The following is a 20,388-nucleotide window of genomic DNA, read 5'->3' as shown; positions in this document are numbered from 1 at the left end:
TAGGTACGAGCGACGACGCTCATGTGGAGAGGGTTCGCTCTGTGGAGGGCGGGGGGAGCAGACGCACGCTGTAGGAGGCGGGGTTGAAGATGGGGTTGTTGTCGTTGATGTCGATGATGCGGATGGAGACGGGTGCGTCCGTGTTGCGGGGTGGCGTCCCGCGGTCCTGCGCTCGCACCGTGAAGTTGAGCCACTTGACCTGCTCATAGTCGATCGTGCGGTTGATGGTGATCTTGCCTGCGCATCAAAGAAAGACGACATGCTGATGAAAAATAATGAAAAGCCCTTTGTTCATTCTCTGCTGGGTGAAGGCCTCCCCACGCCGTGCTAGTCGTAGGACGTGGGTTTGACCATACTTCACCATTCTGGACAGCGCGGCTTGGTGAATGGGGGTGGATGGCGTGGCCAGGACCAGTTTGGATATCATACGCCGCTGATGTCATAAAAGGAATTCAGGTCACTGGGTTCGTAATACAGCGTGCTAACCGCTCCATTCGCGAGATAACCCGGGCGTAATTCTGTCATGGCTTAAAATGTATATATTTAGTTGGTGTGTTTGAAAAAAATATAGTCGCTTCTCTCTATATTTATGTGAGAGCCTCTTGAGATTCATTATCTCTTAAAGAAAGGGATGCTAGAGATTTTCTTACTATTTCGGGACAGGTATGAATCATTGCAACCACAATATACATTGAGGGTGTTGTACTCTGAACCAAAGCACACACTGACCTCCCAGCATGAATTTGTTTAATGTCGCAAATAAACTGCCGGACAAAAGTGAAAACTAAATGATTGAATGTCACTCAATAGGCTCATTGGCAAGTTCACTGGCCCCCAGATGAACCCATTCTCAGGAGGTGCAGCCGCGGTGGCAAGATGTTAACGACCTTGCCTGGTATACAGGAGGTTGTGGGTGCAACCCTGACGCCTGTATATTTTTAGTTTGAGTGTTCTCCCTCCACATTTAGAAACATGCGTGTAGAGTATTTGGCTGCTATAAATTTCCACATGATAAGCCCCTTCGTTGAGCTATCATTTGTGGCCAGGTTGCTTCTGGAAAAGAGCTCTATAGGTCAGTGGCCCTTACCTGGAGAAAACAAAAATAGTCTTGTTTTAATAATTTAGTTTAGTATCCCTCTAGATTCTGAGTAGGCATACAACAATACACTGCTGCCCTCTCTCATTGGGTTGGCATGACTCAGGACCACAAACAATTCAAGAATAAATAACTTTTGTTAAGTTTGTATTGTTTAATTGAAATTAATTAATGTATTCTCATTTGTTGTTCATCAATTTTAAGGCCTGTTCACTTTTCATTATCATTCTCACTATTTACACGATCCGATCATACGTCTAGTGTGCACTGTCATGTGGTCTTCCACATTCATTTCCACCATTAACCCTACAAACAATATTCGCGTGACACTTGCAAGAGTTGAGAATGCCGTAATTACCCCTTGCACAAAACAAAGACAACTATCCCCCGCATAGCCTTAACAAACTGTTGGAGCAAGTGCTGTTAGCGAGCACCTATGCAGGTCGGCACGGCACACAAGGGGGTGTGCGTGGCTAGCACCACGCCCGGCCGCCTCATTCGAGGCTGAGTCGACCTAGGGGAGGCCCTGGACCAGTTCAGAAAATTGTCACTCGTGTTGGCCGTGAGCAGGGATCGAACCCAAGTCACCGGGTTCTTAGCGCAGCGCGCTACCACTCCCCACACACACTCACACACAACTCAAGAGTAACGATGACGGTCATCGGTGAATTGTCGCACGACGCCGCCTCGGCGCACCTGACACGGGGTCGTCCAGCCGCACGTACTGCCCGGCAGGCAGGTCGAGTAGCTGGTAGCTGACTTCGCCATTGGGGCCCTTGTCGGGGTCGACGGCCGACACGGAGAGCAGCGTAGTGCCGGGCAGCGCGCCCTCGATGACCGCGTCGCTGAAGGCCGCCACGCCGCGTGGGCGGAACCATGGCGCGTTGTCGTTCACGTCCACCACGCTCACCGTCAGCACGGCTGGCCAGCGGATTGGCGGCACGGCGGGGGTGATTATTGTCACATTAACGACAGTAAATACGACTCTACTAGCGTGTGCCTACTTGGCCGAGCTGGGCCACAGCATCATCGACTGCGTCATTCAGTGCTCTCAGTCCTCCGCCCAGTCTGGATAATGGTAATCCTCAACTGTGCCGCACAATGCATGGAGAGGCCCTCATCCTGCAGTGAATTGATAGAAGGGGGAGGGGGGGGGGGCTTACAGAGTCTCCTGCATTGGGATGATTGGCCAATTCCTTTTTTGAGAGTTTTGCCCGCAGGATATAAAAGGAGTTTCAGGAGAAATTTAATTATGCATACAAGGGGACAAGACTAAATGCACTGCACAGATCATTTAAGAACAGTCTGATGTTGTACAATCTCCAAATCAAACCTCGCAGCCAAAGCCTCCAAAACTTGGTATTTCCAGGAAGTCTCTCACCTAAGATCGAACCCCACTAAACTTCTGTTATCTGACGAGACTGTGGACATTCAGATTGATTGGGCTCAATGCCTTTGCAATCCCGTAATCATTGGAGACTCTGCACCTCTGTACAAGTTATATTTGTTCGAGTTACTCTTGCTACCGACGCACGAATCTGTTGCCGCACGGTACCATTGGGGTTGCTGACGGACACGTTGATTGAGCCGCTGGCCTTGTCCCGCACGGAGACGGTGAGCACGTACGAGGCCACCTTCTCTCGGTCCAGCGCCGAGTTGAGGCGCACGTCGCCTGCACGAGATGGCAACGGTGGCCACGGTGGAGATCATTTCTCAAACGTATCTCCACCCAACCGCTCGTCGCTCATCAGCTATCCCCATCAATGATAGCTCAATCAGGAATCATCTGGCAATCACCAGCCATTATCCATCAGTACTAATATTTAGGGACACATAATTCATGATGGGTGATGACTGGTAAATAAGAGTTTCAACGCACTGAACCAGTGCAGTTAAGAAACTGAAATAAATTATCCGTTATTCTTGTAACGTTGTTTATTGTATTGTTGCATATTGAGGGTCATTCTCCAATGTGATGAGTGCCACTGCTGTTGGAGTGAGTGCCACAGAGGGAAATGCATGGCAATGCGGATAACACAGGTATGTATGTTGATCTTCTTTCGCACCGGATGTAGCCAACTAATGCTAATTGGAGGTGTGAAGGAAGGACAACAAACTAAACACAAAAACAGTGCTAAAGAAAGGAGTTTGTTAATCTAAATTATTTTAAAGTGCACAGCTTCAGTGGCTTCCTAATATAGTAAGATGGCCGCAGAAACACATCAGGGATGTAATCGATGTGAAATTTCGTGTAGGAGAGAAAGGCGAGACCTGTGGTGAAGTCGATAGCGAAGACGTTCGACTGGTTCGGCACGATGGCATTGGCGTCATCGTAGGCCAGCACCTCAATGATGAAGTACTCCAGCTGGGGGTTCAGATCGAGGTCCAGGGCGGTCACCTGAACAAAGGTCACAACGCAGTTCACCACCCGCCCATTCAAACCGCCCAGTCACCCAATAAACCCACCCACCCAAAACCACCCAACGCACCCACCCACCTAATGCACCCTCTAACGCACCCACCTATCCAACCATGTACCCACCTACCCACCCACGGATCCACCCATCCATAACTACCCAGCCATTCAATGCACCCAACCCACCGAGCGACCCAATGCACCCATTCACCTACCCAACCAGCTACACAACATCAACCAACCACCCACATCACCCAGTCACCCAATAAACCAAACCTACTCAAAACCACCCAAGCCACCCAACGCATCCACCCATGCAACCACCCACCCACGTACCCACCCATTCAGCCACACATGCACGCACCAACACACCCACCCACCCGAACCACCTAGTGCACCCACCCACCCAAAACCACCTGCCCAGCCACCCACGTGAACCATCCAGCCACCCAACCAACAACCCAACCAGAATATTGTGTAGCTAGAAGATTTCCTGGATCTGGGAATCACACTCCTAGAAGTGGATAGGAAGGCCAGAGACACAGTTGAAGGATGATGCTGAGCCATTCAGCTACAATGAGCAAGTAATGAGTCAATGAATCGTGCCATTAGTATTGCTATCATTGTGCTTGTTTACCCAGTAAATCCTCATTCACTCTCAATACTCTTTAAAGGAGGGTCCTCCAGAGTTTTCAATGTCGGGGGCGATGTTGCTACGTGTCATCTCAATTGAGTAATCTGCAGCTATTTCTTTCAGCATTAGAAAATTTGGCTAATATCACTTACATTCTCTGTTGTTTTAGCGATAGGAGGAAACTGGCAAACCCAGAGGAAACCCATGCAGCAACAGGCAGAGATCATAGAACCCCCATAGAAAGGAGCCCGAGTTGGGAATCGAACCCAGGCACTTCTTGCCGTGAGGCATAAACGTGACCAATGCGCCACCACCCTGCCACCCATGCGCGATTCTAGCGAACTGGCGTTTGCGTGGGACGGGGACTCGGAGACTGGGCCTTCACCGTGGCCACGAAGGAGCCCACGGAGAGCGACTCGAGCACGGACACAGTCTGCACGGGCGCCAGGAAGGCCGGGCGCTCGTCGTTCACGTCGTCCACAAGCACCCGCACGATGGCGCTGCCCGAGAGCGGGGGGTTTCCCCTGTCCACGGCCACGACCTGCATTGCAACCGCACGACCACACACGCACACACGCACACATGCACACACGCACATATGTATGTTGAACTTCTTTCGCTCCGTACATCGCTAACCATACTAATCGGAGGTGGAGGGGAAAGACAACAAACACAACACCACACAACTACACAGCCACACAACCACAGAACCACACACGCACACAACCACACACGCACACAGTGATGAAGTCAGGGATGCAGCGAGTTACAATCCACGTCTGGATGACTTCATTCCTTCAGGGTTGAGGATCACGTCATGAGCAGATGAGAGCGATCGTTCTGGGACCAGCTCAGAACAATGGGAATGTGACATTTCCACCACTCCATGCTGGCAAGGAGATGAGCATGGCCCCTTTGCTCGATGAGCAGGGAGACACTGATTAGCGTGGCTATGATGACTATAAGCGTGACTATGACATCATTACTGTTATTATAGCGGTGCCATGTTATAAAGATCAATGTCAAACAATGACAGATCAGGGACAAGCCCACGATTAGCCTCACCCTGCAACCCTGCAGATCCATCTCTTCTCCCTTGTCCATCCTAATACTGCCTGCCCCGTCCCACAAATACAATCAGGCCTACCCCAACCCCTATTACTTCCCCAATCACTACCCCTATCACTACCCCAACCCCTACCCCTATCACTACCCCAACCCCTACCCCTATCACCAGAGGTGTGGACTCGAGTCATGTGACTTGGACTCGAGTCAGACTCGAGTCATGAATTTGATGACTTGCGACTCGACTTGGACTTGCATAACAATGACTTTGTCCCACCTATGAGATGTGGACTCGAGTCATGTGACTTGGACTCGAGTCAGACTCGAGTCATGAATTTGATGACTTGCGACTCGACTTGGACTTGCATAACAATGACTTTGTCCCACCTCTGCCTATCACTACCCCAACCCCTACCCCTATCACTACCCCAATCACTACCCCTATCACTACCCCAACCCCTACCCCTATCACTACCCCTATCACTACCCCAACCCTCATCCCTACCCCTATCACTACCCCTATCACTACCCCTATCACTACCCCTGTCACTACCTCTATCCCAACCCCTTATCACTACCCCTACCCCAACCTCGATCACTACCCCTATCACTACCCCAACACAACCTCTACCCCAACCCCTATCACTACCCCTACCACAACCCCTATCACTACTCCTACTCCAACCCCTACCCCAACCCCTATCACTACCTCAACCCCTCCTTAACCACTCCCACCTCTCCTCCTAACTGCCACCATAACTACACCACCACTTTGAATAGGCCCACTCTTTATCTCAACCATGATCATCGTACGTACAATGTTACAATTGTTGCAAAGCGCCTTGGATTAAGGCGCTATACAAATCTAGAAAGGTGAATGGAGATTTACAGAGCAAGATGCCCCCTGGATAAACATGCATTATTTAAACACATTGAATTTCAACCTGAAGTATGTTGCACGTCTTACAATAACATGTTGCTGTTACAACAACTATTTTAATTGCAAAATAATTTTTTTGAAGAAAAAAAACTAATGACGTTTTTCAAAGATACTCCTAAAGTTTCTTTCACAAATATATACATGTAATTTGCCAAACCCACGGCTTTGATATCTAACAGTCACTTTGAGACTCTATTGCATATCTTCCACCATGAGAATACGCACACATAAAGCTGTTGCGGTATGCCACGTGTGAGAGATTTGATGCACGTGTGTCTCCGTTTCCCACCGTGAGCGCACGAGTGTGCATGAGACTCCTCCACTCGCATGCTCCTGTGGTCGCATGCTTGCGTGCCTCACCATGAGTGTGTAGGCGGCCCGCGTCTCACGGTCGATGTTGGCGCCCGGGGCCACGTGAATTATGCCGTCGCTGGGGCCGATGCTCAGCTTGTCCCCACCGCCGCTCTCGATGCGAAAAGTCACCTGGCCATTGGGGCCCGCATCCGCATCCGTGGCCCAAACGGAGGCCACCAGCGTTCCTGGTGCCCCAAGCAGGACAGACGATTATTATGTCGCCTTTATAACCAAGTAAGGGTGGACCAGTGGGGCGGTGGTTAGAACATTGAAACTGGGAACCTGTATACTTGAGTTCGGTGGCGAGCAATATATGAATCTATTATGGGCCTCCAACACCTAATTAACCTGCCCTGACCAGCGTGGTGAAGTATGTTCAAACAACTGCCATGACCAACGTGGCACAGGGAGGCAGTGGTTAGAGTAAACAGCCCCCCCCCCCCCCCCAAAGAGTCACTTCTTCATTTCAGGTGTTAACGGTATCTACTCACAAGACTTGGTCAACTAACATTGTCAGACAGTACAATAAATGGGTTTAAGAGTTATCTTTCAGACCATTCTCAAAAGGTACATAGTGATAACATCTCATCCACAAATATTAAAATAAAAAGGTGTTCCACTAGCTTCCATGATGGGTCCAATTCTGTTCGTATATTTTAACAATTTTGGATTAAACTTAAATTAGTCAGAATTAAATCTCTTTGCTGAAATGCTAGTATCAGGTAAAACTCCAAATGAAGTCAAACAGATGGACCATACAGGACCCACCATTGTGATCTCCACTTGATGCACGAAGCAATCAACATTAGGCCCTGTTCATCCATAAAATCCTTATTGGCAAATCTATGCTGTACTTAGATAATTATCTAATTCATTAACCCCATTGTCAAACCCAAGAAACCTAAGACGTCCATCAAATTGCCTTTTAACTATCCATAGAACAACAATTGGAACAGGTGACACAGCTTTTGCCATTGCAGCACCAACGTTTCGCAACAACCTTTTCTCCTCCCTTAACATTGTGAATCTTCTTTAAAAATAATCTTGAAGCAGAAGATTAGTGCTAGCTACAACCACATTTGCCGATGTGATTTGTAACTTTGATCCTTACCCGTGTATCGATAGTTCAATTTTAATGTGCAATATTATTGAGGGACTGTGTGTTGTTGTCTTGGTGTGGTCTGGAACTGTTGTTATTGTTTTGCTGCCTTGTTCAAGCTTGCATTTTGTGTTGACAAATAGGCAGGAATGTATGGAATTGTGCAATTTGTACTGATGTTATTTATTTATAGGAACTTGTTTAAATTTGTTCTATTTTGCACTCCTATTGTTTGTTGTATTGTTTGTTGGTGTCACTTGCTGACCCGCCCTGACTGGACATCCGTGAAAAAGAGCTTCATAGCTCATCAGATTTCTCATGCAGTCTAAATAAACATCCTGTGGTAAATGTAGATCACGAAAGATGAAGATATTTCATGATCTTACTCTAGACATTTGAATCTATTGTTTTCAAAGAGCCGAAATTAAGCTATCTCATGTATATTTTTATGTTGACTGTCAATATTTCTGTCTATAATTAGCTTTAATTTATGTGCATGCATGTAAATATGTACGTTTGTATGTGTGTGTGTCTTGGTATCCTAGTTCAATTCCTGCTCAGGACCAATAACAGTGGCGAATATTTGAACTGGTCTTGGGACTTCCTTAGATCAACTTGGCTCTAAATGAGTACCTGGCACGGCGTGTAAACGTCAGCAGTGGGGGTGACACAGGCGGCCGGGCATGATGCTGGCCAATCATCCCGTCGTGTGGCATGCCGGCCCTCAAAGGTGCCGCTCGTTACCGGCGCTTACCTCCGCGGTCTGCTCAAGGCTACGCGGGGTGGGGTCATTGTGTCGGTACCTGCAGGGCTGTTCTCGAGCACGTGCGCGGTTTGCGACGTCACGTTGAAGGTGGGCGTGTTGTCGTTGACGTCCAGCACTGTGACCCCGAGCCGCACCGTCGCGTTCCGCCGACCCCCATCCTGCACCAGGATCGTGAGCTCCAGGCGCCCCCCAGGGATACCCTCGCGGTCCAGACCCTGCCCAAACGCCATTGACATGTTCCCTGCACACGCATACACAGGGGTACCATGGGTACTAAAGGGACTCCAGGAACTAAAGGGACTACGGGTACTAAAAGGACTCTGCAAGTAGCATAGCTCTGACGTGTGCAGGCGGTGCAACTGCATGGAGGTCTGTGGGCTGCAGGGGTCCAAGCCCGGGGTTACACAGAGGAGGGCCCATGCCAACCGCGCTTCGCTGGACTCTGGGTACTAAAGGGACACTGGTTACTAACAGGGACAGGGAGTTGAAGTGATGGCTATCGCTAGCAGTCTGTGTAGTCTTTCGTTCATTAATTTAAGTGCACGTGGTGATTTTACTAAATTGTCACAGTGGCAAGAAAGTCCAGGAAATGAGGGCTCGGGAGAGATTAAGACTGCAAGGTTTTGAACGCTCTTTTCCAGTTCAATGTGAAAAATTAGCAGGTGTTATGATGATATGTATGTTGAACTTCTTTTCACCGTACGTAGCCAACCGCGTTAATCAGAGGAGGAGTGGATACAATCAGTGGAATTGTCTGAAAGAGACCCAAAATCCGATGAAAAAAGGGACAACTGACTACACGTAGGAGAGCAGCTGCAGTAGAATTGGTGGAAATTATATCACATGGGGTCATCATGACCATGCACGGAGCGGTGCTAGGAGAGGTGAGAAAATGTAACCCTTTTTCTAGACTGAAAACATGAAAAAGGCAGTGATTCTGGAGCCTCATGTTCGGTTTCGTCAGGATGGGAGCTACGGCAGGGGAACATTACCAGAAGAGATGGTGGCATTGACAATACAGCTTACGATTGGGGCCAGGGTGGGTAGGCAGTGACAGACGAGCGCATTACAGGCGCGTCGTACTCCTGCTCAGACATTCGCTGGGATTGGGCTCTGGACCCAGGTGGCGTGGCGAGGCTGTCCAGCGTACCTCTGTCGCGGTCGATAAGGAAGTACGCCGAGCTGCCCCCCAGAAGCGAGTACGCGAGCGTCGCGTTCACCCCAAAGTCGGCGTCGCTCGCATAGATGGGCCCATTGAGCACCGTCAGGACCGTCCCTGACCACGGACACGTTACAGGCAAATCTCGGTACACCGCATTACGTGAAAAGCCCAGCCAGGACAAGATGGATGAGTTTTGCGCTTGCCAATCGTACTGATTTATCACATTCACGAATGCAATTAAAGGGTTGGCGAATGTGAAGTTGAACCAATCTAGGTGTGCTTGCTTTCATGCTGCTGTGCTTATAACTCCGTGTGTGAGCTGTCGACATGTCATGCAAGGGATGTCAAGTGATGAAATCTATTTGAAAAACAACGAAAGTCAGTCAATCAAATAGTTTAACATCAGCATCATAGGTTTGTGAAATACATAAATAACTAAATTGTATTGCTGTGTCTAATATTGCTGCACAGTTCTTGCATTACCACAACCGTGGATTGCCCCATACGCTATACTATCACACATGGTACTCTTTGAACACAAACACGGGTGTGAACTGCATTCACCGTTTGGAGAATTCTCCGGGATCTCCGCCTCGTACGTGACTTGAGAAAATACCGGACTGTTATCGTTTTCATCCAGAATGGTTACAATCATGATGTCGGAATCCTGCAAGGGAGACCAGACCAAGATAAGAAAAAACCACTGTGCAATCAAATATCAATAGAAAATATTCCCCGGGATATCCTTTAAGAGACTGTTGGGGCAAGTTCTGTTAGCGAGCACCTATTCAGACCGGCCGGCATGGAATATGAGGTGTTTGGTCAACACCAAGCCCGGCCGCCTTTGCCTCCCCGGTGCAGATGTTTGTACAAACTACACTAGGTACGTATTTAAGGCTGATTCGACCTCGGGGAAACCAGTTCCAATATTCACCACCGATGTTGACTGTGAGTGGGAATTGGACTTGAGTCGCCGGGTTGGTAGTGCAGTGCACTAACCACATCAGCCCACATCAGCACACACACAAATATATCTCCTCCCCTACGGTGTAGCCACGCAGACTAGTGGGGGGAAAGTGCTGTTCGTGCCACATGCGGGGAAGTGTGACCAGCATCATCCCCGAGTATTTCCACAGTGCTGACGTTTACACACTGAATTGTGTACTTTTTTAAGGCTACATTTAACCCAAACCAGGTTCAGATATCACATCTCACTGATGTAATTAGTGGCTACCAATAAAACGCGATTCAGTGGTATCATAGCTTAGTTCGCTGGCCACTGCACTACTACTGCCTGCTCATCACACATGCACACACGTGTGCATACCCACACACATCCATACACGTGTGCACATACACAAATATCCATGCACACATGCACAACAGCTGTCATTTGTCACTTAGTGACATCACCAGGGCACTTGCGCCAGGCAAAATACACCTTGAGAGGTTATGTGAAAAGTCAGCTGTTATGGATTAACTGACAGATGCAGAACCTGTGCTCCCCACTGTGCCAGCTTGCACACACACAATCATACATGCACACACACATATACAAACAAAACAAAAACAAATATCCCCCATACAGCCTTTAACAGACTGTTGGGGCAAGTGCTGTTAGCGATCACCGCTGAAGGCTGGCACAGCCCACGAGAGGGTGGTTAGCCAACACCAAGCCTGGCCACCTTTGTCTCCCCAGTGGCAATGCTTAAAAATCACACCAAGTACTCACTTGAGGCCGATTCGACCTAGGGGAGGCCCAGTTCAGGTTCTGACATTAGCCACGGTCATCAGTCGCGAACGGGAATTGAACTTGGGCTGTTGGGTCGATAGCGCAGTGCTCTATTCGCCATAACACCAGACTACTCCCCGCACACACAAACACTCGACAATGAAGACGACAGCCTCCATGGGCGTGCACCTTGCGAGCGTAGCTGGGGTTGTCGGGGTTGTCGCGGACCGTCAGCGTCAGTCTGTACTCGGCCAGGCGCTCGCGGTCCAGCGGCCGGTTCACGTAAACAAGCCCCGTCTGAAAGGCACCCGACGTGGATGGGACATCTCTGCGACCTCATCCGGTTTCACGGAAAGCTCTTCCACTGTCAAAGCTCTGCTTTTAACTTTTGCTTTGAATCAAAGCAGCCCCGTGGCTGTGGATCCCTGTGTGAGGCTATGGTTCTCTATGTGAGTCTCTAAGAGTCTCCATGTGAGTCTATGGGTTTCCATGTGAGTCTATGGATCTCTATGTGAATCTATGGATCTCTGTGTGAGTGTATGGGTCTCTGTGTGAGTCTATGGATCTTTATTTAAGTCTATGGGTCTCCATGTGAGTATGGGTCTCCGTGTGAGTCTATGGATCTCTATGTAAGTCTATAGGTCTCCTGGCGAGTATATGAGCCTCTCTGTACGTCTATAGATCTCTGTGTGAGCATAAGGGTCTTCGTGTGAGTCCATGGGTCCCTGTTTAAGTCTATGGGTCCCTGTGTTAAGCTATGGTACTCTATGTTGAGTGTATGGGTCTCTTTGTGAGTCAATGAATATCTATGTGAGTCAATTCTTCTCGGTGTTAGTCTGTGTATCTCTGTGTGAGTCTATCATGGAATCACTTTGTTGACTTTTCTGACTGTCAGCATGAAAGGCCCTCTCCCCGTTGCAGAAAGAGAGGCGTGCGTGTGAGAATGTATGCACATAGGTGTGTGCGTGCGTGTGTTGTGTGTTTGTGCATGTGTGTGTGCACGTGTGTGTGCGCGTGTGTGCAAAGGTGTGTGCGTGCGTGTTCGTGAATGTGTGCGTGCATGTGTGCGTGTGCATAGGTGTGTGCATGCATGCGTGTGCGCACGTGTGTGCTTGTGCATGCGTGTGTGTAGGTGTGTGCGTGCGTGTGTTGTATGTGTGTGTTTGTGCGTGTATGCATGTGTGTGTTCGTGCGTGTATGCATGCGTGCGTGCATACGTGTGCTTGTGTGCACATGCGTAGCTGTTGTGCGTGTTTGCGCGTGTGTGCACAGGCGGACCGTGTCGTTGATGGCGAAGGCGCCGCCCGTGTTGCCGTCAGTGATGCTGTAGGAGAGCAGCGCATTGCGGCCCTCGTCCGCGTCGCTCGCCCGCACGCGGCTCACGATGGCCAGCACGGCCGCCGCCTCGCTCAGCGACGCGTTGGCCGGCAGGTTGAGGAACACGGGGTCGTTGTCATTGACGTCCAGCACGCGTACGCCCACGGTCAGCTGGTGGGGATGCGGCGGCGTGTGTGCGTGCGCACGTAGTGTTCATCGTGAGGAGTGGTGATATGGCGGTTAGCTCACTCGCTACGAACCTGACAACCCGAGTTAATCCCGCTCAGGACCAATAACAGTGGCGAATATTTTAACCGGGCCTTCCGTAAGTTAACCCAGCATTAAATGGGTACCTGTTGAAGTGTGTACACATCAATATTGGGGAGAGTGGTTGGGTGTGGTGGTGATCACACCACCTCCTCGTGCTCCATTCCAGCCTCTATAGGTGCTCGCTAACAGCACTGGCCCCAGGAGTCTGTTAAAGGCTTTGGGTGTCATAACCCTCTGTAGGAAAGGGTTATGAACACATAATTTACGTGTAAGAATTAAGATATATTTCATAGATTTGTTTTATTATAGCAGTGACACTGTCCACCCAGGGTTGAAAGTGAGTGGCTCACAATCAGAAGGTTGCAAGTTCAAATCCTGGTTGGGCGTTAAGTCACGTCACCATTCTTGTGGGTCAATGAAATCTGTACCACTTTGTCAACAGTAGATAGACTCACCCCCACCATAGGCATACGGAATTCCACCACTGTCTCAGAGGTGTAAACAGGAGATGGGCACCAATGCCTCAATGCTCATTTTGAGCCAGAACTCACTTTGACTTTAAGCAGTAGCATTAGTAAAAATAATATGGGTGCTCAACTGACGCTGGAGTTGAGTGGAGGGGTGCCCATGTCTTTGGCCATGATGGTGAGGTTGTAGAAAGCCTGGGTCTCACGGTCGAGCTCCACGTAACGTCTGACCCTGAGGTCTCCATCAGCTGGGGAGATCACAAACTCATCTGCGTGGGGGAGTGAAACGGCGGGAGGAGAGAAAGCAGTGGGCAAGGGTTAGGGCCGTGTGTGTGCAAATGGGGAGTGTGGTGGTGCAGCGGTTAGCGTGCTGCACTCTACAATCCCGGCAACCGGAGTTCGATCCCGCTCACGGCCAACACCAGTGACAATTATCTTAATCGGGCCTCCCCTAGGTTGACTCTGCCTTAAATGTGTTCCTTGTGCAAAGTCTAAAACATCAGCACTGGGGAGACGAAGGCGGCTGGGCATGGTGATAGACACACTGCCCCACCCACTCCCCTACCCCCATGTTCTGCCTTCAAAGGTGTTCGATAACAGCTCTTGCATCAACAGCATGTGCAGGGCACATGGGGGATCTTTGTCTTTGTACTTGTGTGTGTTTGCTTGTGCATGTGTGTGTACTTGCTAATACACAGCAAGTTGGTACAGTGGGCGGCATAGGTGGTGCATCTGTTAGCCATCTAAGTAAATCCATAACACCTTCTTGGTCCGTCCTGTAACCTCCTGGCAGCCTGGCACAAGCGGCGCAGTGACATCAACGCCACTGAGTGGTGAATGGCGGCCGCTGTTGTTGTTGAGTATTTGTGTGTGTGTGTGCGTGTTGGAAGTGATCCACTTACTGCGGGGGTCCCCTTCTATGATGCTGTACTCGACCTCGCCGTTGAGGCCTGAGTCCTGGTCGCTGGCCATGAAGGTGGCGATGCGAGGTCCGGGCTGCCCTTCGGAGACGTCGATGGGGCCCTCGTAGGAGCGTGGGAACCACGGCGTGACGTCATTCACGTCCGCCACGTGCACGCTCACCTGCGCCGCGGGGACACGCGTGAAACCCTCTGAGCTCAATAGTTATTTTTCAGAAGTGGCCTGGCTATCACAAATGATAGCTCAACAAAGTGGCTTATCATTTATAGGACATTTATCACAGCAAAATACTCTGAACGCACGTTCAGAAAAAGCCACACAAACGTGGGGAGAAAAACATGCAAACTCCCAATATACAGGCGCCAGGGTCGGGATCGAATACATGACCTCCTGTATAGCAGGCAGGGTAGTTAACATCTCGCCACCGTGGAACTCCACGGTGGCGAGATCAGGTGAAGCTCCAGCACCCTGTGGATATTGTCTGCGTCTCGTTAAAGAAATCTTCATCATGATCAATCCACTGCTGGATGAGGCCTTCACAAGCTGCTACCATCTCTCATAGCCTATCGAAGACCCCAGTCAACCTTCTCTTCTGCTACCCTCAGATTTTGGAACTCCCTTCCCCCAGCCGTCAGTGTTATGGACTCCCTGCCCCTGTTCAATTCCAGGCTCAGTACCTTACTCTCCACTACGACTGACTGTCTCTCTATAAACTAAAAATGCCCACTCTTGTGAGCAGAATCTTGAAATGCGGTTGCCCTTGGACGCTACGTAAATCTATATTGCGTCGTATTGTTACTCGTATGTATGTTGAACTTCTTTCACAACGTACGTAGCCAACCGTGATGTGTATGCGAATGCGAATGCTTGTCACGAGCCTCACATAAACCTCCACCTTCTTCTTTTCAACCGTGTCTTAATTTTTGAATCCACACTGAGCATGAGAATGCAGTGAAGCGCTGGGAGGGAGCTGTGCATGTGTGTTCGTGTGGGCTCTGCACGGCACGCACGGTGGCGGTGGAGGTGAGGCGCCGTGCAGGGTCGCGGGGCTGGTCGGTCGCCGTCACCACCAGCAGGTAGAGGCCGGCGCTCACCTCAAAGTCCAGCGCCTTCACGGCGGTGAGCACGCCCTGCTCACAAATGCACCGACAAACACACAACAACAACCACCATTCACTGCTTAGTAGCGGTGATGTCACCACGGCGCTTATGGCAGGCTATGTGCACTTTAAAACCACGTGAAGTGTCGAAGGCTCGCTGACAGGACTTCACAGGACAAACCCAGGTGCTATGGGTTGACTAGCTTAAATGACTGGCAGATGCACCGCCTGTGTCCCCTACTGTGGGAACAAATGCACACACAGATGCACACACACACACACGCACTGGCTCCTCACCTGTGATCACAGTCACGTTACGCTACTCTTTCCTTTGGCTGCTCAAATAATCGATTTTTTTGGTTGTGCAGTTTTGCTCTTTTGCATCGGCCACATTCGTGCAGGACTGCAGCAGAGGCATAGTGTATCGAACAAATGCATGATGAACCCAGCAATGCAAGTTCACACGTAGACTGGACTCGGCAGATGACCAGCTACAGCCACACCTAGCGTTATATTTTATGTCGTGTGTCAGGTGTGGAAACATTTTCTGGGTCGTTGATCCGGATAGACCCAGGCTGAAATTAAACTCTTTAATGGAGTAGCTCCATTACCATCGATATCACGAGCACTTGGCGATGAGTCAAGCAACAAAGAGAGAGGCTGCAGTCGATGAATCCCACGTCTTTCCTAACGGTGCTTAATTTCAGCTGGAACAGTTCAGAACATTGTTTTGGGATCGATTTTTGGCACACTACCTCCACTTCACCTGGATTTTTTATCCTCATGATACCGCGGTGGTGGTGCGAGTGGTGGTGAGCAAATAACAAAAGCTATTGGCACGTATGTGTTGAACTTCTTTCGCGCCGTACGGAGCCAAACGTGCTAATCAGAGGCACTCCAGGTTACCAGAAGTCCTCGAGGGCAGTGCGGTTATGCGTAATGTCCTCGTCCCCGATATAAAACGCACAAGTCCGCGACGTCAAGCGAAGCAACGTTCGTAACATCCGCGCTGACTCGGCGGCGTTCCTGCGAAGCGACGGGGTGGGAGCCCCGCGGCCGTCGCCCTCGGCCCCACCTCACCGTGCTGTTGTTGATGCCGAACGTGGCAGCGGTGTTGCCGCTCACGATGGCGTAGACGACGCGGGAGTTGTCACCCTCGTCGGGGTCGGACGCGGCTACGTTGGCGACGGTGGTGCCTGCCGTGCCTGGCCCCTCCGTCAGGAGCACCTCGTAGGTCGCGGCCTCGAACGCCGGCGCGTTGTCGTTCTCGTCCGTGATGCGGATCAGCACGGAGGTGGTGGCCTGCGCAGGGATCACGGTGAGGCAGATGCACACGCGGACGCAGACGCTGCTCTTGTACCAGAGCCTTTGTGTAATTGTTGTAATTTTTATCGATGCTTGTTTATTCAGGATGGCCTCACTGATTCTTCAGAAGGATTCTGCCAAGTGTTCACTGTAAGGGGTGAAGTTGCTGCTGTGTGATCCAAAATGAGTAGTTTGTGAGGACTTTTTTTGTCAGCATTGACATGTTTGATCAATACCGGTTGTATATTTTTTTTTTATTTAAGCTGTGGGAGGAAACCGGAGAACATACAAACTCCACACAGAAAGGTGCCCGAGTTGGAAATCAAACTCGCGTACTTCTTGCTGTGAGGCGCAATAAGGAATGCGCAACCCCGCAGCCCTTATTGATATTCGTACTGTATTGGCAGTGGGATTCGTAGTTGTTGTGGCTTCTGTTTGGGATCGCAGCAAATTTCACTCTCGCTTCTTTCCATTTGCAATCAAATGGGCGAATGATAACACTATGTATTTTTATGTCTAAATGAGGATTTCAACTTAGGGTTTCTGTACAGAAACCGTGGGTATATGTTGTAGAAAGAGGCAGTCGGTTATATGCAGAGGAAAAAAAGGTCTTGACCCTGGACTTGAACATGGGCAGATAGTGGACAGCACGGATGGCTGAGGAAAGCGAGTTCCAGACTTTGGGGGGGGTAGTCTGCAGCAATGTAACAGTGTGAGGCTCACAACAGACATCTGGTGCCATTGCAGATCTGTAGATATTTCAAACTGGAGAACTGCAACTGACCACACGTGAAGCTCCGCTGACGGTTACAGCCGCTTCGATTTGCGAAATTGACATTTCAAATCCGGGGCTTAATGTTGTCAAAGTAGTGGCTCCCGCACAATTAGCCAGACCCTATAATGACTGCCCTTGCCACCCAAGCAAAGCGAATGACCTCGTCCAAATTGCGAAAGTGTGATGAACGATTTCTTGATTTAAGTTTTTTTGGAAAAACTAATCACAAGTCTCAACAGCCAAGTTGAGAGAAACCTCAGTCGTACGAAGGTGTTGGTGTGATTTACGGCCGAGAAAGAGACTTCAGTTTCGCTTAGATTCATTCGTGATTTATTTCAGCTTTGCGGTCTCCATATGAGCGTGACTGCAGCTATTATTCACGTGGAGTAGCAAAGCGGCGAATGTTGAGTTTTAATGTTTGAATCAATAGGAAGGTTTACAGTCTGGCATCAACGGAGGCCCAATGTCAGGAGCGAGGGAGGCAATGTGTCTTCCAGCGGAGGTGGCAGACGTCAGTCGGCGTGAGTTAATATCCGCCTGAGAGCCAGCGTGAGGTTCTTGGTAAAAAGCTGCACGCTAGCGTCCGTGGACTAAAGCTTTGCAGTGCTGACGCATGTGCCACTTTGCCACTATAGGTAAACATGTTTACCTATAGTGGCAAGGTCTAGAATTACGGCTATGAGAATGAGTTGCTCACCAGTGTCACAGGAACAACGTTGCAAACAACGAACAGTGAGGCTGTATATACAGGAAAAATATTAGTAGAAAGTATCTGCTTCCGTTTCATATCAATATCTCGCACGGTTTTGACTGCTCAAGATAATATTTTATGAAAGGTTATTTGCTTGGTGATGTAACTTACTATCTTATCACTCAATATTTGTCATAATCAGACTTTCAAATCATGAGCTGTGTAATAATTTACAATTCCAGTAAAATACTACTCTCAGTAGTTTGTTTTCAAGATGATCCCACTGGGAATATTTGCCCAGTTTTCCATTTGAATAAATGTTTTGCATGTGCCAGGACAGTGGAGCACTTGGAGAAATCCCACACCTACAAGAAGCAGAACTTACTTTCTGAAGTGCTTCCTCATTACCCGATAGGAGAGTGTCTCATGGATTGACGCCATCTTTCCACGATCTACCAACACTGCCTGCAAATCACCGGGTTGCACAGGGGTTGATGCACAACGCACTGAGCCGGTACCGCCGAGGTCCTGGTTTCGAATCTGGGATGTGCGGTGCGAGAGGGACGTGTGACGAGAGGGACGTGTGACGAGAGGGACGTGTGACGAGTGGGACGTGTGACGAGAGGGACGTGTGACGAGAGGGACGTGTGACGAGAGGGACGTGTGACGAGTGGGACGTGTGACGAGAGGGACGTGTGACGAGAGGGACGTGTGACGAGAGGGACGTGTGACGAGAGGGACGTGTGAGAGGGACGTGCGGCGCTCACAACCGGAGACGTCGCGCGTGATGCGTGTGACTGCTACCGAGAGGGCGGGGTTGCCGTCGTCCTCCACGGTGATGGTGAGGTTGTACGTGGCACGGCGCTCGCGGTCGGGTGGCTCGGGTCGCGTGCTGATCTCCCCTGACGCGCGGTCGATGCGGAACGTCTGCGAGGCGTCCCCCGCCGTGATGTAGTACGACAGCGCCGCATTGGGCCCCGCGTCGCGGTCCGACGCGCAAACCCGCACCACTGTCGTGCCGCCGCCCACATTCTGGGGATGGCACCACGGCATTGGGGGGATGGTGAGGCCGCCGAGACCAGACGGCGCCTGTGCCGTGCGTGCCGTGTGTCGTGCGTGCCGTGCGTACCTTGTGCCGTGCATACCTTGTGTCGTGCGTGCCGTGCGTACCGTGCGTGCCGTGTGCCGTGCGTGCTGTGCGTGCCGTGCGTGTCATGCGTGCTGTGCGGGCGCAGAACCCCAGAGTGCACTGAGCTGGCACCGCCGAGATCCTGCCTTCCAATTTGGGTTTGAGCCACCTGTGATGAAACCGGCTTCTCACGCCAATAGCACAATTAGATTAGAATTGAAATAAATGTTTTCAACATCGTACACAGGTCGTGTGGTTGTGGCCAGGGGCCACGTGTATAAAACACTGAAAGTAAAATGTTCTATTTTCAAACTAAAAGGAAAAAAATGTAAAAAACCCAACACAGCACCTATCTCATAGATAAATGCCTTGGGTGCATGTCCCCGACTATGTTAGAGGAGTTGGGAACTTTGTTAATGGGAATTTTTTTTTCATGTCACATTCAGAAGAGCTTGAATGTTGTGACTGTGGTGTCATTCCAATACTGTGTAATGTAGCATTGTTGTAGTGACCATTAGGGTTCCTAATATTAATTTTCAGATCTATGTCAGACAGCCTAGGACATGCAGCTTGGAAAGTCCATGAGAGCTGTTTAGTTTCGGGTTGCCTCCTTCTTTACGATATTCACGTAACTAACCACACGTGTTCTTCCATCTACACAGGGCTGCATTGGTTGTGGAGATGGCTCTGACTATGGCAACTCTGATAATTGTTTTTTTACCCTTCTATCTGGCAACAAAACTGACACCTTTTTACAAGGAGTCATGTTTGCATAGACCACAATACCCCGAGCTCTCATACTCTGATGGTGCATTGTCTTTGAGTTGTGTGCCTTTTGGCGTCATCTGGTCCAACCCATGTGAGACTAGGCTCTAAGGAAAGCTGTCTCGGGTGTGGACCAATCACCTTCAATGACAGTGCACATTATCAGAGTTGTGTTTTTTGTTTGCATTATGACTGCAGGTATTGTGGTCTATGCAAACATGACTCCTTGTAAAAAGGTGTCAGTTTTGTTGCCAGATAGAAGGGTAAAATTTTTTTTTCATATTTTTACTGGTAAATGAGGTTCCAATGGTATGGCAACTCTCTGAAGGCTATTTCTGATACTCAATGACAGTATATATATCTGAGAACATCTATACATTCCTG

At 49.7% G+C, this 20,388-nt stretch overlaps 1 protein-coding gene across 1 annotated transcript in view; it reads right to left on the bottom strand.

The window, feature by feature from the left end:
* The window catches only part of CDH23 (cadherin related 23), a 257,145-nt gene that overhangs the window by 36,798 nt on the left and 199,959 nt on the right, over positions 1 to 20,388 (bottom strand). Inside the window, exons 38-53 of the mRNA XM_078859961.1 lie at positions 18,915 to 19,142; positions 16,420 to 16,641; positions 15,250 to 15,369; positions 14,221 to 14,401; positions 13,454 to 13,587; positions 12,543 to 12,752; positions 11,454 to 11,561; positions 10,097 to 10,199; positions 9,521 to 9,646; positions 8,408 to 8,611; positions 6,512 to 6,690; positions 4,532 to 4,687; positions 3,368 to 3,494; positions 2,652 to 2,768; positions 1,793 to 2,017; positions 68 to 237 (exon numbers count right to left, since the gene is read on the bottom strand). Coding sequence (XP_078716087.1) covers positions 68 to 237; positions 1,793 to 2,017; positions 2,652 to 2,768; positions 3,368 to 3,494; positions 4,532 to 4,687; positions 6,512 to 6,690; positions 8,408 to 8,611; positions 9,521 to 9,646; positions 10,097 to 10,199; positions 11,454 to 11,561; positions 12,543 to 12,752; positions 13,454 to 13,587; positions 14,221 to 14,401; positions 15,250 to 15,369; positions 16,420 to 16,641; positions 18,915 to 19,142 — 2,610 coding nt within the window. The remainder of the gene's footprint in view (positions 1 to 67; positions 238 to 1,792; positions 2,018 to 2,651; positions 2,769 to 3,367; positions 3,495 to 4,531; positions 4,688 to 6,511; positions 6,691 to 8,407; positions 8,612 to 9,520; positions 9,647 to 10,096; positions 10,200 to 11,453; positions 11,562 to 12,542; positions 12,753 to 13,453; positions 13,588 to 14,220; positions 14,402 to 15,249; positions 15,370 to 16,419; positions 16,642 to 18,914; positions 19,143 to 20,388) is intronic.

This window comes from Lampetra fluviatilis, chromosome 9, assembly GCF_964198595.1.
Source record: "Lampetra fluviatilis chromosome 9, kcLamFluv1.1, whole genome shotgun sequence".
Lineage (NCBI taxonomy): Eukaryota > Metazoa > Chordata > Hyperoartia > Petromyzontiformes > Petromyzontidae > Lampetra > Lampetra fluviatilis.
This window is presented reverse-complemented; position numbering and strand designations above follow the sequence as displayed.